At 42.1% G+C, this 26,010-nt stretch overlaps 1 protein-coding gene across 4 annotated transcripts in view; it reads left to right on the forward strand.

Annotated features, from left to right (window-relative positions):
* The window catches only part of CDKL5 (cyclin dependent kinase like 5), a 434,956-nt gene that overhangs the window by 305,701 nt on the left and 103,245 nt on the right, over window positions 1-26,010 (forward strand). For all 4 annotated transcript variants that reach the window (XM_089683897.1, XM_089683900.1, XM_089683898.1 and 1 more), the window contains exon 7: window positions 893-1,013. In XM_089683897.1, the coding sequence (XP_089540023.1) occupies window positions 893-1,013 (121 nt within the window). The remainder of the gene's footprint in view (window positions 1-892; window positions 1,014-26,010) is intronic.

Raw genomic sequence — 26,010 nt, forward strand, 5'->3', positions numbered from 1 at the left:
TGACTTGCTGATCCTCTGTCTGGGGAAAGTTTCTGGGCTAGTGACCTAAAACATGAATGAAGGTAAAAGTTGTGACTTCCTGATCTATGCAGGTCAGTGTACTAACATTTTCAGTAATGGTAACCTACCTATTTTTGATCCCTTTGTTTTTGTGAATAAGGTTAAATATATTAAAAAGGTTTTTGAGAACCAATCGGGTTTAGGGTAGGATTTCTGCTGCTGTTCCTAATTTTGAGAAATGGATTGCACGTGCACGCCGGAAATAATTACACTGACAACTGTCCAGTATATCCACGTCCTCATCTCTGTTTATTGCAGGGCGGTGCTTAACCTTTTATACATAGAGAACAATAGAGTATACGTCATTATTATGTAAATATGATCATAGCCTAAAAAGCACATTTTGGTTGGCTGAAGTATAGAAAGAAGACAGGAACTTGAAGCTTGCTTGTGCTCGTTATCTCTTCACTCCCTCACATATTCAAGGCCTAGGTACAAGATCTTCACAGCTCGACAGGAGGGGTTGAGAACATCGCTGAACAAACATTTTTTTGAGTTAAGGAGGACTGCAAAACCCAGCAGACAAGATATACGCACAACACATATATTTAGAAATAGGAAAAAGTATAAAAGTAAATATGTATAAAATGTATATATTCAATAGGAAACCAGATAGGCATTTTACCAAATCCATAACAGTATTAGCAAGATTTTTCATGTTTTTCTTATGTATGAAAATATGACCCATAACTGTGTTTCCACAATTGCTTTGGTGTGATTCTTTTGGATGGAAAATGAATCGGGCCTTTGAGTGGATTTAAGGAGCTGAAATGAGCCGTGTCAAATTGTAATGAGATTAACACTGAACTCTGTTTTATTTTTCCATATTTAGAACATGCTCGAGTTGCTGGAAGAAATGCCAAATGGAGTTCCTCCAGAAAAAGTCAAGAATTACATTTATCAGCTCATCAAGGCAATTCACTGGTGTCACAAGAATGACATTGTTCATAGAGGTGAGAGGCTTTTCATAGATAATAGGCTATATATAAAAATATCTAAAGTAGGTAGTATTTTTATTTCCCTGACGCAGTGAAACTGTCTTTTTTCTGTAGTACTGTACTGTAGTTATAAATAAAAGGGTAAATCTGATTTGTTGATGTCGACAAGAAGAACATTCCTCTTTCAGACCCTTTGCTGCATAGAGCCTGATGGTACTGTTTCTTCATTATGCATCCATGACTATGAAAGTAGTTTGTTTAACCACTTGCCTATAGAGCATTTTTACCCCCTACTTGCCCAGGCCAATTTTCAGCGCTGTTGCACATTGAATGACAATTGCACGATCATGCAACACTGTACCCAAATTAAATTTGTATCTTTTTTTTTTTTTGAGACAAATAGAGCTTTCTTTTGGTGGTATTTAATCACCACTGAGGTGTTTATTTTTTGCTAAACAAATGAACAAATACCAAACATTTTTGAAATTTTGAACATTTTTGAAAAAAGAAAACGTTTTTCTTAATTTCTATTGTAATGATTTGTAAATAAGGGATTTGTCTCCTTCATTGATGTGCGCTGATGAGACTGCACTGATGGGCTCTGATAGGCTGCACTAATGGGCACTGATGAGGCTGCACTGATATGCGGCACTGGTGGGCATTATTAGGCGACACTGATGGATGTTGATAGGTGGTACTGATGGGCACTGACAGGCATCACTGATGGGCACTGATAGGCATCACTGATGGGCACTGATAGCCATCAGCGATGGGCACTGACAGACAGCACTGTTGGGTATTGATAGCCAGCACTGATGGGCACTAACAGCAAACACTGATGAGCACTATTAGCCGCACTAATGGGGCTACACTGATAATCATGGCACTGGTGATCAGTGTCCTAATGATTAATGTAGATGTCCCCTCTGAGAAATGCCGATAACTGGCATTTCCTATTTACACTGTGATCAGCTGTAATTGAACACAGCTCATCACATGGTAAAAGGAAGCTCCGATTGGCCCTTTACCTGGATCCATGATCAGCCATGTCCAAAGGACACCGTGATCCCAGATCACACGTGGTGCGTGACCCAGGGGGCACATGGTTCTGGGAGGACGTCCATGGACACCCTCCCATAACTAGCGGAACGCGTTGTAGCTGTCTTTTGGCTATGGCTCGGTCGAGAAATGGTTAAATAAAATACCACTAAAAGCATGCTTGTTTGTAGGACGACAAATGTGTAAAAGAGTGGTTTATTGGTTAACAGAAATGTGCAGTAATGCAGTCATTTATTGGTTAACAGAAATGTGCAGTAATGCAGTCATTTTCTGTAGCATGGTGTTTGTGTGTTATCCGTTTGTGTGAATTTCCTTTGAGTGCTCTAAAATTATTTTCACAATCCAAAACATATTGGTTGGTTGACTGATTTGCATCTGACTGTATGTAGTGGGCACATTTGATCGTGAACTTCTTTAGGAACAGTAACTTCAATCAAAATGACACACGGCTAATGTGTAAGGTAAAGTCTACGGGCTTGAAAAAAATCTGTATGTAAATGGATAGAAAACTGGCTAAAAGATCGTATTCAAAGAGTAGTGGTAATGATTCATACGCTGAATGGTCTAGGGTTGTCAGAGGTGTACCCCAAGGTTCAGTGTTGGGACCCTTACTTTTTAATATATTTATAAACAATATAGGATCTGAGATTAAAAATCCCATTTCAGTCTTTGCAGATGACACCAAGCTGTGCAGTGGAATAACGTCCTTACAGGATGTCTTCAATTTACAATCCGAACGCAATGCACTGTTTAATAGCACAACTATGTGGCAAATGAAGTTTAATGTTGATAAATGTAAGGTTATGCACTTGGGGGTTAAGAATATGCATGCATCATACATACTAGGTGGAGCGCAACTGGGGGAATCAATGGTGGAGAAGGATCTGGGAGTTCTGGTAGATCACAAGCTTAATAATGGCATGCAATGGCAAGCTGCAGTTTCTAAAGCGAGCAAAATCCTCTCTTGTATTAAAAGAGGTATAGACTCCAGAGAGAGAGATATCATATTACTCCTGTACAAATCATTAGTAAGACCTCATCTGGAATATGCAGTTCAGTTTTGGGCACCAATTCACAAAAAGAACATTGGGGAACTGGAGAAAGTACAGAGAAGGGCAACTAAACTGATACGAGGCGTGGAGGAGCTCAACTATGAGGAAAGATTAGAGGAACTGAATGTATTCTCTCTTGAGAAGAGGAGATTAAGGGGGATATGATCAACATGTATAAATACATCAGTGGTTCATATAGTGAACTAGGTGTAGAGCTATTCACCCTGAGGTCATCACAGAGGACAAGGGGGCACTGTTTACATCTGGAAGAAAAGAAATTTAATCTTCAAACACAGAAAGGTTTCTTCACAGTGAGAGCTGTGAAAATGTGAAATAGATTCCCTCAAGAGTTGGTTCTGGCCAGCTCAGTGGATTGCTTCAAAAAAGGCCTGGATTCTTTCTTAGATACACAGAATATAACTGGATACTAACATTTATAGGTAAAGTTGATCCAGGGAATATCCGATTGCCTCTCGGGGGATCAGGAAGGAATTTTTTTCCCAGCAGGAGCAAATTGGACTGTGCTTTGCTGGGTTTTTTTTTTTCCTTCCTCTGGATCAACTATGGGTATAGGATTATAACTTTTTTTTTCTATGTTTGAACTGGATGGACTTTTGTCTTTTTTCAGCCAGACTAACTATGTAACTATGTAACCATGACTAACTGTTTTGGTGCGAAGAAAAATGTTTCTACTTTTTACTCAAATATTGAATATAGCATATTTTTAATACAATATGAATTGAACCTGTGAGGACAAAAGTATGAATCTGCTTTTGCGGACTTTCTACAGTCCATGGCTGACATCCTCATTTTGGCTTCTCTACCTAGTGATTTACTGATAAGAGCAATAGGAATTAGTTAGTGAGAAGGGACAGGGGAAAAATAGGTGAAAAGGGACAAGGCAAGATGCTCTCCATCCAATCCTGGGGCCCCCAACCTAAGGTGCTCACCCCAGGAGGAAGGCAGAGCTTGGAACACAGACCAAGTCATGGTATGTTTACCCATTCTTACAGAGTAGGTACATTCAGGGATCTCCAATGTCTAATCATGGTGGCAGCTGTCAGAAAGTGGAGAAGGATCGCTTTTAGCAGCTTTAATGGAACTGGCTTGTTAGACTTTTGATTGTTCCCATTTCCGCCAGATACAGGGTTTGACTGTGGGCACTAAATGTGTCCCAGGTTATGTGAACCTGTGCTGGGTGTTATCCATGTATAGATACCTGTATGTTAATAATTTGATTATCTTTTGGACAGGGACAGAAAAATAACTGAAGGCATTTATTCAGGATTTTAACTACTTGCCCTCCTGAAGAATTACCCCCCTTCCTGACCAGGCCATTTTTTGCTATTTGGCGCTCTGCTATTTCAGCTAATAATTGTCATCCAATGCTGTACCCAAACTAAATGTATGTCCTTTTTTCACACAAATAGAGTTTTCTTTGGTGGTATTTGGTCACCGCTGGGCTTTTTATTTTTTGCACTATAAACAAAAAAAGACAATATTTTCTCATTTCTGTTATAAAAAATATCCAATAAACTCAAAGTGCATCATACATTTAGGCCAAAATATATTTTACTACATGTCTTTGGTAAAAAAAAAATCCCAATAAGTGTATATTAATTGGTTTTTGTGAAAGCTATAGTTTCTACAAACTATGGTATGGATACTGGAATTTACACAGCTTTTACTTTGTGACTGTCTATCACATTTGTTGAGGTGCTAAAATGCCAGGGCAGTGCAAACACCAACAAATGACCCCTTTTTAGAAAGTAGACACTCTAAGCTATCTGCTGAGAGGCATGTTGAGTCCATGGAAGATTTATTTTTTTTTCCACAAGTTTTTGGAAAATTAAAAATGTATTTATTTTACACAAAGTTGTCATTTAAATGGTATATTGCTCCCACATGCCATGGGTATATTTGGAATTACACCCCAATATATACTACTTCTGAGTATGGGGATACCACATATGTGAGACTTTTTGGCCGCCTAGCTGCATACAGGAGCCCGCAATCCAATGACCCCTTTGAAAGCCTTATGGTACATAAATTCCTCATTTCACTTTCTCACTACCTGTCACAGTTTCAGAGACTCTGAAATTCCAGGATAGCACAATCCCCCCACAAATGACCCCGTTTTGAAAAGTAGACACCCCAGACTATTTGTTGAGAGGCATGTTAAGTCCGTGGAATACCTGATTTTTTAACACAAGTTTTTGGAAAATTACACTTTTTTTTTTATACAAAGTTGTCACTTAAATGATATATTGCTCACACATGCCATGGGTATATGTGTAATTACACCCCAAAATACATTCTGCTACAGAGTATGGGGATACCGCTTGTGTGAGACTTTTTGGCAGCCTAGCCACATACAGGAACCTGAAATCCAATGGCCACTTTGAAAGCTTGAAGGTGTGTAACTTCCTCGTTTCACTTCCTCGCTACCTATCACAGTTTCGGAGGTCCTGAAATGCCAGAATAACACAACCCCCCCCCCCCCTTTTTGGAAAGTGGACACCCCAAGGAATTTAATAAGAGGTATGGTGAACATTTTGCAAATCTAATTTTCTTCTCGCAAGGTTTTGAAAAATAGAAAAATAAAACAAATATGTTTTTGTTTTCTTTCTTCATTTTCCAAAAATTTGTGGCAACAAACAAGATCTGCAAAATAATCACCATGCCTCTTATCAAATTCCTTGTCTACTTTCCAAACTATTCTGGCATTTCAGGGCCTCTGAAACTGTAATAGGTAGTCAGTAATAGTGTAAAAGTGTAATGAAATAAAGCTCTTTAAAAGCCTGAAGTTGCTTATTGGATTTTGGGGTCTTGTATGCGGCTAGGCTGCCAAAAAGTATTTCACATGTGGTATCCCCATACTCAGGAGAAGTAGCTGAATGTATTTTGGGGTGTATTCCCATATATACCCATGTATATATGGCATGTATGAGCAATATATCATTTAAGTGACAACTTTGTGTAAAAAAAAATATATTATATTTTTGTTTCTCATTTAACAAAAACTTGTGGTAAAAAACAAGTTTGCTGTTTCCACCTGAATTCTGGGTTGGGCAGTGAATGGGGGAAGTATGGGTGCTGCAAAATTTGTGGGCTACCAATCAGGATTTTCAAGCACATCCAGAAGGACACTATGGGCTATACAGGCTTGTGTTTGAATTCTTGGTGGCTGCGGGGCACTACTTGTGCTTGCCACCTCACCAGCTTGTACTGCACTTATGGGACTCGCCACATCACCAAGTGATACTGCAGTGCTGGTATGTGAAAGACCAGGATGTACTAGACTGCTGGTGCTTGCCAGTTCAGCAAAAGGTAGAGTGGTACTCTGCTTCATATGAGAATCATCATGCAATTGTAACATCTCAGCAACTTGGGAACGGGGTCGGGTATGCCTGACCTTAGCAGGGACCTCTACTCCATCGTCTGAGCTATCTGTCAGTGTGCCGCTACCACTGTAGATGCAGAAGACAGAACAGAGATAACCAGAAGGATTCAAGTGTATACCTGAAATGAGTATCAGTACCCATCAGTACTGAGGGCTTCAGATGGAAGACTGGCCTTTTATAAACTGTTCCAATCCGGCGCCGCCCAACCAGCGTCGACCGGCAATGATGTCACAGGACCTGATCCCTAACTGGGGCTAATGGAACTTAGGCTGAACAGCATGTGGTGCACACCCCTAAGATCACCAGATGTATAATAATGCAATCTGAGCAATATGGGTATTAAGTCAGAAAGATCAAAAGGTGAAAGTAGCACGCTGTATATGCAAAAGATAACATATATATATACACACACATATATATATATATATATATATATATATATATATATATATATATCCATGGCTATGTTGTATAAAACATGCTTAAAGTTTGGCCCCAAAACAGGGCAACTCACCTCGTTAACAAGGGCATCTTTGTAGATGGTACAGCAAGCGACTTATGCACCGCTAGCCACAATAATTGTGAGACCAAACATCCATATAGCTACCTTTAAAAGACAACCCAAACACAGTAAGCCCCTATGTAACATCCACTACAGATGCATAAGACAGAACAGAGATAACCAGCATGATTCAAGTATATACTTGAAGTGAGTGCCCTGTATGCAGCTAGGCTGCTTTTAAACACTGCTCCAATCCGATGACGCCCAACCAGTGTCAACTGGCAATGACGTCACAGGACCTGATCCCTAACTGTGCATGCGCCGGAATCCGATGCATGAGCAGTGACAATGCTGAAGCCTCAGTGAGTGGGGTGAACCACCGCTCAGCAGCCCCGCAAGCAAGCCGAGGGAGTTTAGAAGGGGAGAAAAAATCCCCGCCACTCCCAAAGCCTATGGGATCACACGTTCACCCCATAAAAGGATGACAGCTGCCAGCGCCACCATGAGGCCAAAACCCAAACTGCACCTGGCAGCGTAGTGTCAGAAAAACATCAAATCAATTCAAAAAATATATACAGACCACAGTATAAATATATAAACAATAAATAAATAATTCCAATGATGTTTTATACATTTTTATATTATTATTATTATACAGTATTTATAAAGCGCCAATAGTTCACTCAGCGCTGTACATTACAAAGGGGGACAGAACATGTGACAGAACAATACCAATACAATGCAAAACACGAGGGGATCGAGGGCCCTGCTCTTTCGAGCTTACAATCTAGGAGGAAAATGTTTGGAAAGATTTGGAAAATGGGAAATTTGTCGGCAAGTATTCTAGAATTAGATATAGATGTTTCACCTCTCTTGAAGTTGTCCTAATAAGAATTCAATTTGTGATGGACAGTAAATTGAGAAGCAAAAAAAGTATGAGGTTGTAAATATTGTCCCCCTTTTGGTCTCTTAAATATACCACTGAAACAATTTTATTATATCTGTTCAACAGTGCAAAAAAACTGTTTATCCAGCAAGATAATTTGTGAGCTTTTGCCACTGGCACTGCTCCTTACTACCTCTGTGGACTACAAAATCCCTTATTAGTTATGGAGGAAAGAGGATGCTGTTATGTAGTGCTAACACACTCTTTGTCCTAGAGCAGGGGTCTGCAACCTTTAAGACATAAAGAGCCACTTGGACCCGTTTCCGAGAGGGAAAAAAAGACTGGGAGCCGCAAAACCATTGCAACATTTAAAACAAATCCGACACTGCATATATTGCAAAAAGCGCTCTGGTCATGAAGGGGGTTTAAGGGCCCAGTAAGCAAAGGGTTAATCAGGGCCACAGTGTATCATCATAATCACAATCATAGCCTTAGGTCAGTGGTGGGCAACCTTTTTTTTTCAACTGAGCCAAATCTCGCCAAAACCACGATTAAAATTTATTTTGAGAGCCACATTTTTAAAACTGAAAATACATCCCCCATAGTAATTCATCCCCCATAGTAATTCATCCCCCATAGTAATTCATCCCCCCTATAGTAATTCATCCCCCCTATAGTAATTCATCCCCCATAGTAATTCATCCCCCCTATAGTAATTCATCCCCCATATAGTAATTCATCCCCCATATAGTAATTCATCCCCCCTATAGTAATTCATTCCCATATTGTGTCAATTCACTTACCTGTACTCCGCGCGTTCCTCTCGCCGTGTTCCCGCGCAGTTCTGGTCTTCAGGGCGGACTGTGAGAGGAGAGGAGTTCATCACGCTGCCCCGCCTACATCCTGACAGCCAATGTTTGCCACGCTCCGCGGGCCGGATTATAAGGTCCGCCGGGCCGTAGTTTGCCCATTGCTAGGCTAGCTGCAGAGTCCTGACTTTTGGAGCTGCCGCCCGAGAGGAGGGAGGGGAGCGGGCGCCCAGCACACAGAAGAGCTGCATTAACCTCCCTGGCGGTATGATTCCTTCCGATTTTTTGTGCTGAAAGCGGTACCATTTTTTCGCATGGAAATAGTTTTTTATTGTAGGCTGTAATTTTTAGGAAAATTTCACCACAAATCATTATCACTCAATTCTGCAAGTGGTTCTGATTTACTATCGCTGTTCTCTAGCCGGTCTAAAACCGCTTTTGACCTAAAGGGACGCTTTTTGGACGCCATGGACTTTTCTAAGTTTCCAGGCAGAAAGAACAGACAAAATGCAGGCAGGGCACAGGACAAAGCACTAGGGACAAAATGTATGTGAAATGGGATGAAACAGCAATGTTTTACTATTGAAAATTGAAAAAAAAGACATTTTTTAAATTTCCCGCCGCCGGCGGCGCCCGTACGTCCCGACGTCACGGAGACCGGAACACAGAAGCCGGATGCCGGCATCGGCCGGAGGAGATGGCCGGGGACGCTGCAGGGGACACATCGCGGGAACGAAGGACAAGGTAAGTGCTGCAGGGACCCCCAGAGCAGCGCCGCATGGTAAGCCCGAGTGTAGCTCGTGGTATAGAAATTCTACCACGAGCTACACTCGGGAAAACCGCCAGGGAGGTTAAAAGAGCCGCGGCTTGCCGACCACTGAGCTACGGCAACCCTATTGCCTGTCACCTGGTGGGCAGTGTGCTCCGGAGCCGCAGCAAAGGTGAAAAAGAGCCGCATGCGGCTCTGGAGCCGCGGGTTGCCGACACCCGTCCTAGGGTGACAATGCTCTTCAGTGATTAGTTAATGGCAGATTTACAAGAATTCTAAGGTTGAAAGGAAACAAATTGTGAGAAAAAAGATGAATGTATTCACCACATCGGCCAGTAAGCTGCAATACTATTAGTTTTTGTTCTTGAGTTTAGATACACTTTATCAGCCTTTATCTGGATCAAATTTGCAGCAATACTGTATATCAGAAAATTAATGTGTTTTCAATGGTTATTGGTTGAACTGGTCATTTCTGAACATTCATAGCTAGGTATGTACAGCTAAACATTATGGCATTTGTAGTGGCACTTATTCCTGTACAAATTGAATCCCTGGCAATACACTTGACAGTAGAACAGTAGGGTCCATGCTAGTGGTGGGATTCTTGATGCTTCAAAATTTTTTCATTATTATTTTTCCTTCCTAACCTCTTACTCTCCGCAAGATTTACCCCGCCTCCTGATCAGGCCATTTTTTGCTCTTCGGCGCTGCGCTATTTTAACTAATAATTACGCAGTCATGCAAAGCTGTACCCAAACTATGTTTATGTCCTTTTTTCACACAAATAGAGCTTTCTTTTCATGGTATTTAATCACCTCTGGGTTTTTTATCCTTTGCTCTAAAGACAAAGACGGAAATTTTGAAAAAAAAATATTTTCTCATTTCTGTTTTAAAAAATATCCAAGAAACTAAAATGTCATCATAAATTTAGGCCAAAATGTAATTTGCTATGTCTTTGGTAAAAAAAAATTATGAATAAGTGTATATTAATTGGTTTGTGTGAAAGTTATAGTGTCCACAAACTATGGTATGGATACAGGAATTTAGACAGCTTTTACTTTCTGACTGCCTATCACATTTGTTGAGGTCCCAAAATGCCAGGGCAGTAAAAATTACCCCTTTTCGGAAACTAGTACCTAAGCTATCTTCTGAGAGGCATGTTGAGTCCGTGGAAGATTAATTTTTTTCAACAAGTTTTTAGAAAATTACAAAAATATATATATATTTTTTTACACAAAGTTGTAATTTAAATGGTATAATGTTCACACATACCATGGGTATATTTGGAATTACACCCCAAAACATATTTTGCTTCCTGGGTATGGGGATACCACATGTGTGAAACTTTTTGACAGCCAAGCCACATACAGGAGCCCAAAATCCAATCACCCCTTTGAAAGCTTGAAGGTGCGTAACTTCCTCATTTCACTTCCTCACTACCTATCACAGTTTTGGAGGCCCTAAAATGCAGGATAGCCCTTTTTGGCCCCTTTTTGGAAAGTAGACATCCAAAGGAATTTAATAAAAGGCATGGTGGGTATTTTGCAGATTTAATTTTCTCTCAAAAGTTTTTGAAAATTAAAAAAAGAAAAAATATGATTTTGTTTTCTTTCTTCATTTTCCAAAAATATGCAACAAATGAGATCTGGAAAATACGCACCATGCCTCTTATCAAATACCTTAGGGTTTCTACATTCCAAAAAGGGGTCAGTTGGGGGGGGGAGGGGTGGGTTGTACTATTTTGGCATTTCAGGGCCTTCGAAACTGTGATAGGTAGTCAGGAAGTGTATTGAGAAAATAAAGCCCTTTAAACGCCTGAAGGTGCATATTGGATTTTGCAGTCCTGTACGCTTTTACACTGCCACATGTGTCTCTCACATGTGGTATCCCTATACTTGGGGAGAAGTAGCAGAATGTATTTTGGGGGGTAATTCCACATATACCCATGGCATGTGTGATAAATATACAATTTTAGTGACAACTTTGTGTAAAATAAATTCGTTTTTTGTCATTTTCCAAAAACGTGTGGTAAAAAAAAATGTTGATGCAAAAAAACACAAAGTATTGACCAATATATTGTTTGGTAAAATATAAAAGATGATGTTATGCCGAGTAAATTGATACCAAACAAGACATACTTTAAAACTGTGCACGTCCTGAGTATCGGCTACAAACTACATACATTTTTAGTATCCATAGGCAACGCTTTAAAAGCCTTTACAGGCTACCATTTTAGATTTACACAGGTCTAGTGCTAGAATTACTGGCCACGATCTGATGTTTGCAGCGATACCTCACATGCATGGTGCAACCTCTGTTTACATACCGACATGGGGCTGACACTTGCATACACCATTGCGCATGCACGTGGGGGGGGACAAGGGTGTTCTAATTTTTTTTTTGGATCACTTTTATTGTTATCACAGGGAATGGAAATATCCCCTGTGATAGCAATAGGTAGTGGCAGGTATTCTTTTCTGGGAAATCTGGGGTAATCATATGCTTTCCCAGTTTAAAAATGGTGCTGTTTATATCTGAAAAGTAAATTTAAAAAATGATGTAGCGCTCAGACCAATATGTAAATGTAAAACATAACATAATATGTGATATATACATTCAAACCTGATTAGTGATAACCTCAAGTGCAAGAGATCCCAAATAAATCTCTCAATAGTGCCTTAATATAATCCAAACGTGAAGGACACAAAGTGAAATGGTGAGCACAAGTGTGATGTACTATGATACATGCATTCACAACTGACCTTATCTTAAACTCAAAAAACAAACTTCAAAAAATGAACATCAAAGCAACCAGTGAAGACAAAAACAAGTGATCAGGATATCCCTGATCAAACACAAATAGTGATTGCGTGATCCCAGCACTGGGGGATAAATAATACAACCTTAAAGTGAACAGTGCTTCAAAAAAATTCGGCCAATAATATTAACAAAAATATTTGCAAATAACCATGTGAAAAAAATACATTTATAAAAAAAAGTCCAATCAAACTCCCAATTCTGTGTATATAAACGCAGGTGATCCACAATCTTAACCGTGTAAACGTACTTTGGATGTGCACAACAGCCGCCGGTGGTATATCCAAAAATAGCTAAAATGCCTCCTAACCTCCTTACCGTGACCCAATGGGCCATACAACTTTTGGATCACCCCTGGATCCTCCAAAAGCGATATCCTGTTTAATGGACTCCTTCCAATGGTAGTGTATACACCAGATCAAGATCGCCTTTTAACTCTGAGTAATACGATCAACTCCAACAGGACCTATATTTAGAATATAGAAGAGAGAACTTTCCATAGTGTAATACTGCTTTTATTTGTAAAGTATTCAAAAACAGCCAATTTTCTACTGACATGATGAAAAAGTTATACAGGCATTTCAATTCCTCAACCTCATGCTATGGGTGTACTGCATGGGTTTCACTAGGAGCACCAAGATGGCGTCCGCGGCAGATATTACGTCACAGCGTCGCTGGATATTACGTTACCTATGTGTTACGTCACGGTCCTCGTGACTTCCCAGTTTAAAAATGGTGCTGTTTATATCTGGCAAAACCAAAGCAATGAAATGCTGATAGCTTCTGGTGTCTTAGACTATAGAGATGATTGGCCCCTGTCCGGTCTCCAATCAGCTCTATGGTCAGCTGGCGGAAATGCCGGCTGCATTGTCAGGTTCCTCGCTGGCACGGGACTGCCTGAGAACGTTGTGGTGGAAGGCAGCGGAAGGGGTTGGGGGCATCGCATCCCACTGCTTGTAAAAGTAATCCTGTGGCTAATTAGCCACTAGGATTGCTTTTACATGAAAGCCGATTGCCGGCTGAAAAAAATGATACCAGAATGATGCCTGCAGGGCCCTCTAACCCTTGTGTATTGTGTATTGTTTTGCTACTATATTGTCTCATGTCTTGTCCCCCATTCTAATATTCAGCGCTGAGCAAACCCTTTGGCGCTATATACTCTATAATAATAATATACCAGTACATCACTGGTCCTTGTTGGGTATATATGCAAGGTTCTTTTTTTTATGCAGCCTCTGGGCTGAATGAAAAAAAGAGAAGAAATCTCTGCCAGAAGTGTGTGGTGTGCCCACCATTAGATAATACCGCCCTGCATCCACCCACTTGGTAGGCATAAATGGGCTGAACGGGAAAAATAAAAATCTAACAGAATCCTCTCTTCACATCAGTCGATGTGGATGAAGAAATCTTTGCCAAAAAAAAAATATTTTTAAATATATATATATATTGTCCTTCCACTTCACTGCGAGCAATTCATCATTTTTCAAGCAGGCTTTCTCCCTCTTTCTAAGATAGATATTTACAAGTCATTGGAGGAAGCCCCAGCAATTAGGTTGCACGGTGCCACATGCGCCAATTCCAAGATTGTACAAATGTCTAAATAGAGGCACACTTGTATAAAAATTGTCCACATATTAGTGGTATCCCATATGGAAAAAGGGTGACAACAAGTACCAAACTATCTTGCCATTGATAGTCTGGGCATCCAAGGGGATCTTTTACCTCATAAATCCAAAAATTACATGTATAGCCTGTTGCCCTCTCATAGAGCTTGTACATTTTGACCCCTTATATGGCACACTTGCGGGGGAGAAATTGTTTGAATGCAAGGTGGCCAGAAAAATTAATGAGGGACTCATCAAAGGAGATGGTTTTGCTGGTGAGTATACACATCTGAAAATCTCTGGTTAAGGTGATTTACGAGGGTCCGAATTTTGTGTAGGCGGTCATATTCATGGTTACCCCTGGCATATGATGAATCAGGTCTGTGGACTAGTATAACCGCAATTTATGTTTTTTTAGTAATGCCCATGTTGAGGGATAGGTCCCAAAAAACTTTAAATTCGGAAATCCTAATAGGTTTCTATGAAAATGGTCTGGCAAGGTTTGAGTTTGGGATGGCGGAGATAAATTGTTGTGTGTATGAATCGCTTTGAATCCATACAGATCTTCTGTGAAAAACAGCTCCCAAAAAATCAAGGGGAGTAGTTAAATTTTCTGTTTCCACCTGAATTCCAGGTTGGGCAGTGAATGGGGGAAGTACGGTTGCTGCAGAATTTGTGGGCTGCCAATCAGGATTTGCAAGCACATCCTAAAGGACACTATGGGCCTGTGTTCGAATTCTTGGTGGCTGAGGGACATTACTTGTGCTAGCCACCACACCAGCTTGTACTGCACTTATGGGACTTGCCACGTCACCAAGTGATACTGCAGTGCTGGTATGGAAAAGACCAGGATGTGCTAGACCGCTGGTGCTCACCAGTTCACCAAAAGGTAGAACGGCACTAGTACTGGCTATTATGTCAGTGAGGGTTCCCCTTCGTTCTCATCTGACTGTCACGGTCTGGGTCAGGTTCAGAGACCAGTTGCTACAGCAGTTGTAAGGCTTACCTGAAACCAGCAGAATTGGTACACCAGCGGGTCACCCTGGGAATGACGCAGGCTCACCTGAGGTGTGGGGTCTAAGTATCCACCTGTCTTCCCCAGAGCTCCTAATGGTGGAGATGGATTTGGCTGCTTGTGAATACCAGGTCGCAGTCTCAGGATCACCCCACCAGGGAAAGGGCAAGCTGGAAACCAAGACTGGATCAAACAGTTTAGGGATAAGACAAAAGTGAAGTCCGTCACAAGCCAAAAGTCGGTCACAAACTATATAGACGGCAGCAGTACGGATGAGCAGGATATTGGCTGGAAGGCACAATAATCTGGCAAGGAGGAAGTGCCTGGACATGGCTTTTATAGGAAGTTCATGGGAGGAGCAAGGAGTTCAAGGTTCAAGAGAAGACAAGGAACAAGGCAGAATTATCCAATAGATCAGGCAGAATATAGTCCAGCATCCCAGGTAGCTCAGTAAGAAGAAACATTGCCTCTCACTGCAGAAGGCCCAGGTTCGATCCCAGACTCTGACACGGACATACTCAGAATCCTGTAGGCCTCTTCACTAGAGTACCTTTCGTTTGACATTTTTGCCACTAAATTTATAGGTACCTAGTGTGACTCACGGGAAAAAGAGCACCTGGCTGTCAGGGACAGCTTGAACTGCTCCAAACAGACGTACCTGCTAGTGCTAGCAGAGATCAGGCTTGATCTTGCTAACCCTACAGTTTTGTTTGTAATGTATCAAGTGACAATGACCTACTGAAACTGCACTTGCTGGGGGAGAAGGGGGGAGGGTTAAGTGTAGGGGCTAAACCAGGGGTGGGCAAACTTTTTGACTTGAGGGCCGCAATGGGTTCATATATTGGACCCGGGGGCCGGACCAAGAGTAGATGAATGATGTGTATGTGTCATCCATAGTAAGTATAGTAATATTCCCCCATAGTAAGCATAGTAATTAATCCCCCATATAGTAATTCATCCCCCATATAGTAATTCATCCCCCATATAGTAATTCATCCCCCATAGTAATTCATCCCCCATATAGTAATTCGTCCCCCATATAGTAATTCGTCCCCCATATAGTAATTCGTCCCCCATAGTAATTCATCCCCCCTATAGTAATTCATCCCCCATAGTAATTCATCCCCCATATAGTAATTCATCCCCCATAGTAATTCATCCCCCACATAGTAATTCATCCTCCACATAGTAATTCATCCCCCATATTAATTCATCCCCCATATTAATTCATCCCCCATATAGTAATTCATCCCCCATATAGTAAGTCCTCCATATAGAAATTCATTCCCCATATAGTAAGTCCTCCATATAGTAATTCATTCCCCATATAGTAAGTCCCCCATATAGTAATTCATTCCCCATATAGTAAGTCCTCCATATAGTAATTCATTCCCCATATAGTAAGTCCCCCATATAGTAATTCATTCCCCATATAGTAAGTCCTCCATATAGTAATTCATCCCCCATATAGTAAGTCCCCCATATAGTAAGTCCCCCCCCTGTGTCAATTCACTTACCTTTGGTCCGCGCGTTCCTCTCGTATTCCCGCGCCGTTCTGGTCTTCAGGGAGGACTGTGAGAGGAGTTCGTCACGCTGCCCCGCCTACATCCTGGCTGCCCCGCCTACATCCTGACAGCTGCAGAGTCCTGACGTCCGAGAGGAGGGAGGGGGGCGGCCATCCGAGAGGGGGGGCGGCCATCCGAGAGGAGAGGAGGGGAGAGGAGGGAGGGGAGCGGGCGCTCGGCACACAGGAGAGCCGCATCTAAATTTGTAAAGAGCCGCGGCTTGCCGACCACTGGCCTTGCGGGAGCCTAGCTCCGCGGGCCGGATTAAAAGGTCCGCCGGGCCGTATACGGCCCGTGGGCCGTAGTTTGCCCATTGCTGGGCTAAACGCAGGTGCTGGCAGGTGCCAGGGCTGATCCTGCTAACGCTGCATTTTTGTGAATGCTGGTATAGTTCTGATCTGAATCAAAGATATTGATCCATTTTGTATGTGAGTGTGTTCCTGGCAATCAAAGGGTTAAATGTGATAACTGATGTAGTGGCGGGCAATCTGGTGCTATCTCAAGTCGCCTTTGACACTAATACAGTGATCAGTGAAAAAAATCTGTACACTGTACTAATGACACTGGTGACAGGGCAGAGAAAGGGTTAACTGGGGGGTGATCAGGTTAAATGTGACCTAGCTTGTCTGTTACTGTGTCAGTGTGCTGTTTTTACTCATGTGGATCTGCTGTCTTCTCTCTCTGGAACAGAATGTGCTCCAGGGAGAGAAGATTGCATCATTTTCTGTGCCTGTGTAGAAGACCTGTGATTTAGTACAGCCGATTAGAAGGTCCAGGCCAAACATCATTGTCCTGAATCTGCTGAGTGATTGATGCTATACCAAATCACAGTACCGCCGTGTGCAGCCCTCCCCCCCCCACCCCCTGCCTGTGAAAACGGCTGGAAAGCTGATAACATTTTTATACGTGGTTGCGCGGAGGGAGTTCACGCTGTAGCAGTAAAACTGCTATAGGCAGATGTTAGCTGGCTAATTTGTATTTTATTTATTTGCAGCTTCCCCCTCTTTAATTAGTATAGATCTGTTGTAGTTACGTATTGAAGATTTTGTATTTCCATTTTAATGTCCCATATTTGTTTTTGGTGTTTTTTTGATATTTGCGATTTGATATGGATGATCAGCCATGTTTAAAGCAGGTGAAAAAATGGTAAGGAGCAGAACATATTCATTTTTTTCTGTTCTATGTTTTTTGGGAGGAAACCATGCATACAAAGAGAAAGTAACCTCAGCCTGGCTAGTTTACCTAGCTGTAAATGAACCCAAGACAACTATGCTTTTAGACTACAATAGTAACAACTATCACACAGTGCTGGCACATCCAACTTTTATAACCTAAAAGCATAATTTCCCTATACAGACATAAGAACAATGCCACATGAGAATTTTAGTTAATTGCACATCTGTTAATTGAATATTGATTTTTGGATTGGATCACTCTCTGTGCTCATATGTCATTTGAAAATTCCCTTAGAAACCAGTGCTGATGTGTTATGAGCAATAGCCAGAGATATACAAATTGTTCACATGTTTAAAGGATGTTATGGATCATTTGTCAGCTGAAAGTGAAAACTTACTTTAATGTTTGTGCAGGTGTTACACACCATTTCCGTTGGCATACACTATTTAATCTGAAATGTGAATGATGATATCAGCGGAGCAGGACAAGTAGCTACTTTGGCACCAGTGAAATTTTGGTTTAAGCTGGCCATACGCTGCTTTACTCATGGCTATAAAACATCAGCATCACAAGTAAAGTTTACTTTCAATGAACAGAGACATTTGTATCTTATACAATCACTAATATTATAAATACTGACTATGTTTAACAGGTTGAAGCTTTACCTCATCTTTGCACCTCACTATTGGTCAATGATGGGCATTATACAGTATTTCGCCATTCGTTTACAAGGTGCAGGAACTAGGAGGGGGTGAGCCATAGGCTCACTTTCTAGGTAAAGTCAATATTTGCATACCAGGGTTCTTCAACCGAGATCTGATGTACAGCAAATATCTGGGAACATGGATTTTCTCAACTGATCCTGCAAGTTTTTTCGTTCTTCTTAAAAAAGCAGACAATTAAAAAAAGATAATTACTAACTTCTACAAAACAATGCCAGTGAGTGGGCACTGGAGACTGTAAGCACACAGGCGCCCCACCATTGTGATAATTTAGTATCAGGGAGTTGGATCACCCATAAAAAATAAAGAAGATGCTACCTTTAGCCTGCTGTTGGCTGTTTCTGGGTCACAGGAGTGCAGAAGTAAGTGCAATCCTGTGACCCACAACAGAAGTATAGCCAAAAGAGCTTTAGTCATATTCTCTTTTCAGGGTCCTTTAACACAATACTGGAGATAAAATGCACTACAACATACTGAAAATGCATGTGCAGTAACGCTCATTTATATGTATGGTATTTTATTGGCATGCATTTTAATGAGCATTTTGCAGTCCTGTTGCCCCAAAACTCTGTCCAAGACCTTTACTCTGAAAGAAATCCTGCAAAATATTTTATTAGTTTTAAATTTCACAAAACTTGCCAAACAATGCAGTCCCACAGTGTCAGGCAAACCTCCATAGCGGATCCACAGCATCTGCTGATCCTCACTATACTCTGGCTGTACTGTATATGACAGCACTACAGCTGTCATCGGGAAGTAAACGAAAGGTCCTGGGATGATGAGTTACCGTATATAGTAAAATACATCACTCCACCAATATCACATGACTATTCAGTCCAGGGAGGATGTATTACTATATAGGGGTGGTGACATCAACAACATCCTTGCACCTTTTATCTACTTCCAAATGACAGCTGTAGCACTGACATGTGCAACCAGGGTACATTGAAGATCGTCAGATGATGTAGTTTGACTGTGCAGTTTATCCAACATGATGGGACCACATTGTTTTAGTATATTGTAAACTTATAAAACTCAGGGCTCGACAAATTCCAGGCACTAGGTCTCCATGGCAACTAAAAATTGCGTCCTGGCACCTAAGTTCACACACTGCCTCCCATTGACTTGTGGACATGTGGATCACATCTGTGTGAACCACCTTAATAGGAACACATAATATCTAGCCTTTCATGAGAATCTGTGAGTTTGAAAACGAATCCAGAAACGCATATGTGTGAACCATTCACACCTGGGCATTCCGGGATCGCAGCAGAATTGCTGTGATCACAAAACACAGGTTCATTATTTTCAATGGCACCTAAAATGTGCAATTTTGTCGTGATTGTCTTGTGAAAAATTGCAACGCGTAAAGCTTGTTGCTCAGAAGTTGCCTTGACACAAGCGCTGACAACCCATGCTACACTAAAAAAAAAACTAGCTCCTAAATTTTTAGCTGGCTCCTAGATTTACGGCAAATTTGTCAAGCCCTGTCTTAAAGCACTATACATCCAAAAGGAGAAGTTCCCCTTTAAGCACTGGTCCCCCGCTCCCCATGAGGAATTGGCACATTTGAGGATTGGGTGGGAAGGGCGGGTACCTGATTATGACAGGTAACCGTTCCCAATTCTGCTGCAACCGCCTAGGCGTTCGGAAGAGGAAGTTGTCCTCCCTCCTTCCCCATAGTCTTCTAGGACACGTAACAAATACTACAGGATTATTCACAAGGTGCCGCGCTGTGAAGCTGCAAGCTGTCACAGCTGGGTGCTCACACTTAGGATGCTGGCACTGGTGAGGGAGGACAGCCAGTGAAACCGGCTGTGGTGAGTACACCGCTGGATCGCGAGACAGGTGAGTTGCTGCTTTTTTTTTGGCAGCTACAGTTTTTGTAACTGCTGACCTTAATTTTATTTAGGATTGACTGGAGCTCCGCTTTAACTAATAACATATTTTGTCAAGGTGTGAGAATTTCCATATCCTTACCTTTTTTGTCACTGCAGATGCATTGTGGTGCATTTACATGCTTTAATGTGTGTTGTGATGCATACCTGTTGCATTTTACCACCCTGCGCATGTACACAGCATCATGGTGTGAACAAGCCACATAGAACATCATTGTTTTCTATGTGTCATTGCAGTGACAGAAAAGTGCAGGTCACTGGACATGTTGTGAACCAACCCTGTTTTAATGGTTACAGAGCTGAATTCATTTGTGTTTCTATATCTGGCTGGAGTTCAGCTTTCAGGTCGAATTAAAGTTCTGCTATTACATCCTGTGACAAGGCAAGCTTTTTTATTGCAGAAGAGGCATGCAATGAAAAGTAAGTACTCCAAAAGAATAAAACTTCAGGCACAAAGAATCAATCCAGTAGAGATACTAGAGTAGTGCCCATCCGTAGGGGCATATCTTACCTATTTCGAGGGCAGTACCCTCTATATCAGAGCTCTGATGAAGAGGGTACTGCTCTTGAAAAATACATAAGCTACGCCCCTGCGGATGGGCATTGCTCTAGTTTCACTACTGGATTGATTCTTTGTGCCTCAAGTTTTATTTTTTCATGAGTATATTGGAGAATATATTTTTTAATAAATCATTTTTATGGTAATGCACTAGGCTGGTTCGCCCTCTCTTTTTATTTTTGTTTATTGTCAAAGGAGCTATTAGAAGAGAGCACAAGGCCTATACACAGCAGAGTTCTTCATGAATGAACATTTTCCTTAATGAGATTGGAAGAGTGCTACCATCAATAATTGTCTTTATTATTTTTACTAGACTTGGGGTTCCCATTCACCTGTAGTGCTGATGCTTTTTAGTGTTCCATGTGCAGCTCAACTTATAGCAGCCGGTCCAATCCCTGTATGCTGAATGACTAGCTCCTGCGCATCCGCAGGAGTGAAATCATCTTGTGCCAGCCAATAAACATGGCTGAAAACTGGCACACATTCATACCTTTATTTCCACTTTATTAAGATATGTCAAAACAAACTGTTAATTAAAATAATATAAATAATATTTTCCGGTGAGCCCAGTAAGATTTGAAAATTATAACCACATGGCTAACCTTGGTTTAAAGCTGAACTCCGGCCATTTTTTTTTTTAAACATTAGGTGTACATAGAAAAGTTACCTCTCCTTAGATGTATATCAGTGCCTGATTGCTGTTGTGCCCGTTAAAATCACTACTTGTGTTTATGCTAGAAGAACAGTGATATCTGTAGTATATGGCATCAACACAAGTAGCGATTTGTGAAAGACATAGCAGTGATCAGGCACTGACATATACCTCAGGAGAGGTAACTTGCCTTTTATGTCTATAGGCACTTCATGATCTCTTTAGGGTACAAGGAACCACCCAACATGCAGTTGACATAAGGCTGGTGCCAATGGTGTCTGTAAACCACACTAGCATGTATGTGTGCATGGATTTCTAACTGAATATCATTTGGAGGTCAAAAGGTTTCCTAATTTCTGACTGTCTTACTTTTGTGGCTCTGTGTGTATTGGTTTAACCCACAAAACTGATGACTGCACCATTATGTTTAGCTAGATGACATTAGCCCTTTAAAACATGAAATGTGGCAGAGTCAATGGTTTTCCTAAGAAATGTTTTTATTTTATATTTAATGGGGGGTTTGTGGAATGAAGGAAATATGTATGAACATTGACAAACAGTGACAAAAGAATCCAAAGTAATCTCTGTCAAAGCTGAGGCTTCAAGGGATGTGAAGACCATATGTCATTCTGAGCTAATGAGAATTGAAAACAACGGTACTTTGTTACTACACAGAAAGAATAGCAAATGGGATGTTAGATGGTTCCAGTTTCTGCTTACAACAAACAAAGGTTTTTAAAAAGATTTACGTTATATCTGTTGTAGCTCATTCGTTGGGCTTCCTGAGTTGTGCCTTTGGCCCACAAGATGCCATCTTATTTTTGAGCCTTACATACATTTTAATGCATTTTAAAACATTCTTTATTCCACTTATTATAAACATAAGAAATGTTGCTACTGGCTAACCTTTTTTCTTTCCAACAGATTGACTGTAAGTAAAGATCAGGGGAATGCATTTGCGCTTTTAATGCTATTTTGTACTACAGGTTAAAGTGCCACTAAACTCTGGTTTAAATAAATACTGAAGTACTGTGTATTTTCTTAACTCACAAAAGTACCTTCTGTTGCTCTTGTCCTCCTCAAAATCTCTGAATTACTTTTTTTTTTTTTTTTTTATTGCTACTATGATCAGACTTCCTGGTAGAATGTGATTTTGTTTGTGCTTCACGGTCCCACTGTATGTAGGGAAATAGAGCAGTGTACATGTCTGCAACTAACTTGCACTGCTCGTTCCAAAGAAATGAAAATGAGAGGGAAAAAGAGGGGTTCAGGAGCTCACTGAGTATGTTACAGTTGAATGCAGGCAGTGTGAGGTAGCAGGCTTTACTTTTCATTACCCTTCATTCATCCTGGAAGTTCCAAAACCTGCAGCAATTTATTTTTCTAATACTGTTTTACTGCATGGGCCCACCCCCTCCTAATAGTCAGCACCTATCTTAGATATGGACCAATAGTAAGGAGCAGAAGAAGAGGTACAAATCATGGCTGCTTGTATTTCACTATGCCAGTTTGCAAGCATGGACTTTACAATGGTCATGCTTTAAAGGAGAAGTACAGCCAAGCTCTTTTGGCTGTACTTCTCTTGTGGATCCATTTTCAGCTGACGTCACTTGGCTGGTCCAGGCTGGGGAAAGACCACCACCCCATTGTCTGGAACGGCACCTAGCTCAGCTTCTCAGTGATCCGCTGAGAGCTTGAGCCAGCCGCTCCCTCCAATGAGTGCGGGGAGGCCGGGGGGAGTAAGCAGAGCAGAGAGCGGTGACTGACAGTCACCGCTCTCTGCTCAGAGCAGCTGTGAGAATTCAGTGATCAGCAAGCCAACGGGGGACAGATTCCACATCCACCTAGGTAAGTATAATTGGGGGGGAGCCTATACTTTTCTTGTAAGTATCAAAAACTAAAAACTTTAAAGTGCAACAATATTGTCTATATAGTTGTGTTCTTATATCATATGCACAGTCATATCTCATAAGCTCTTGATGGGAATGATGGGACAGCCTAAAGGCAAGCGAATATAAGTTCAGCTGGCAAATATATAGACATTTTAGGCAGGTCAATCTTTGTTTAATGATCCAAAAAAAGGTGTATGTTTACTATATGACGTGCACAAGAAAGTTCTGTTTTCATGTAGTAGTAGATGTCAAGGCAAGCTTTGAAAGTTGCATTACTTATTTGGAAAAAAGTAGTCAGTTTGTACAAACATACCGTATTTTTCGCTCCATAAGACGCACTTTTTTCCCCCCAAAAAAGGGGGGAAAATGTCAGTGCGTCTTATGGAGCGAATATAAAGCGGCCGGTCCGGTATTTCTGCTGCCACCATGTCAGAATACCAGGCCGGCCGCTCAGCTGTTCTCTCCTGCAGGGCCTTACCTGTTCCTCGCTCCAGCGCTGCACAGTCTTCCCGCGCTGGCTTCTGTGACAGCCGGGTGCCCACTGCGCATGTGCTGCGCTTTGTGAATGATCCGGTGTCTTCTGGGACACATGAAAGGTCCCAGAAGGCGCCGGGCCATTCACAAAGAGCAGCACATGCGCAGTGGACACCCGGCTGTCACAGAAGCCGGCCCGGGAAGAAGAGGGAAGGACAACTCCGCAGCAGTGGGAGCGGGTGCCTGTCAAATTCAGGTACCCGCTCCCCCTTCCTCCCCAAAGGTCCGCAGTCTCTGGTCATTCCCTGCACTGTCTGCAGTCTCTGGTCATTCCCTGCACTGTCTGCAGTCTCTGGTCATCCCCTGCACTGTCTGCAGTCTCTGGTCATCCCCTGCACTGTCTGCAGTCTCTGGTCATCCCCTGCACTGTCCGCAGTCTCTGGTCTTTCCCTGCACTGTCTGCAGTCTCTGGTCATCCCCTGCACTGTCTGCAGTCTCTGGTCATCCCCTGCACTGTCTGCAGTCTCTGGTCATCCCTGCACTGTCTGCAGTCTCTGGTCATTCCCTGCACTGTCTGCAGTCTCTGGTCATTCCCTGCACTGTCTGCAGTCTCTGGTCATTCCCTGCACTGTCTGCAGTCTCTGGTCATCCCCTGCACTGTCTGCAGTCTCTGGTCATTCCCTGCACTGTCTGCAGTCTCTGGTCATTCCCTGCACTGTCTGCAGTCTCTGGTCATCCCCTGCACTGTCTGCAGTCTCTGGTCATCTCCTGCACTGTGTCCGCAGTCTCTGGTCATCTCCTGCACTGTGTCCGCAGTCTCTGGTCATCTCCTGCCCTGTGTCCGCAGTCTCTGGTCATCTCCTGTGCTGTCTGCAGTCTCTTGGTCATCCCCTGCGCTGTCTGCAGTCTCTGGTCATTCCCTGCGCTGTCTGCAGTCTCTGGTCATTCCCTGCGCTGTCTGCAGTCTCTGGTCATTCCCTGCGCTGTCTGCAGTCTCTGGTCATTCCCTGCGCTGTCTGCAGTCTCTGGTCATTCCCTGCGCTGTCTGCAGTCTCTGGTCATTCCCTGCGCTGTCTGCAGTCTCTGGTCATTCCCTGCGCTGTCTGCAGTCTCTGGTCATTCCCTGCGCTGTCTGCAGTCTCTGGTCATTCCCTGCGCTGTCTGCAGTCTCTGGTCATTCCCTGCGCTGTCTGCAGTCTCTGGTCATTCCCTGCGCTGTCTGCAGTCTCTGGTCATTCCCTGCGCTGTCTGCAGTCTCTGGTCATTCCCTGCGCTGTCTGCAGTCTCTGGTCATTCCCTGCATTGTTTGCAGTGTCTGGTCATTCCCTGCACTGTGTCTGCAGTCTCTGGTCATCTCCTGCACTGTGTCCGCAGTCTCTGGTCATCTCCTGCACTGTGTCCGCAGTCTCTGGTCATCTCCTGCACTGTGTCCGCAGTCTCTGGTCATCTCCTGCACTGTGTCCGCAGTCTCTGGTCATCTCCTGCACTGTGTCCGCAGTCTCTGGTCATCTCCTGTAGTATGTCTGCAGTCTCTGGTCATCTCCTGTACTGTGTCCGCAGTCTCTGGTCATCTCCAGTACTGTGTCCGCAGTCTCTGGTCATCCCCTGTACTGTGTCTGCAGTCCATTGGTTCAGAATATTTTTTTTTCTTGTTTTTCGCCTCTAAAACCTAGGTGCGTCTTATGGTCAGGTGCGTCTTATGGAGCGAAAAATACGGTATGTCTTTAGTGCCAAATCACTTGATAGAGGTATTGAACTTTATGTAGACATTGATTCTGCATTTTTGCAATATTCCAAAAAGCAAAAAATGGAAGTAGGAAAAGAAAATATAGGACCTGAATATAAAGTATCCAAAAACAGAAACCTAAAAATCACAAAAGCAACACTATATAACAGTTCACAGAGAAACAATGAGAGAGAATTTGACAAACAATTCAGAGTGTGTGGCTACCTTCTTCATTGGTTAGATAATTTAGTTAACTATAGAGCTCATAGCCACATCACCTTGAGCATATATTTATTAAAGAGTTGCCAGAGAGTATAATTCTGTATGCCAATTACCGTACTCATTTGTCTTTCACCTACAGTTCCACAGTAGAGAACATTGTGGTGTAGGTTGATTCCCCTTCACAAATAAAGTTGGCTTATATAAAAGAA

The sequence above is a fragment of the Staurois parvus genome, unplaced genomic scaffold (assembly GCF_062004578.1).
Source record: "Staurois parvus isolate SC_StPar_1 unplaced genomic scaffold, SC_StPar_1.0 ptg000327l, whole genome shotgun sequence".
NCBI classification, from domain to species: domain Eukaryota; kingdom Metazoa; phylum Chordata; class Amphibia; order Anura; family Ranidae; genus Staurois; species Staurois parvus.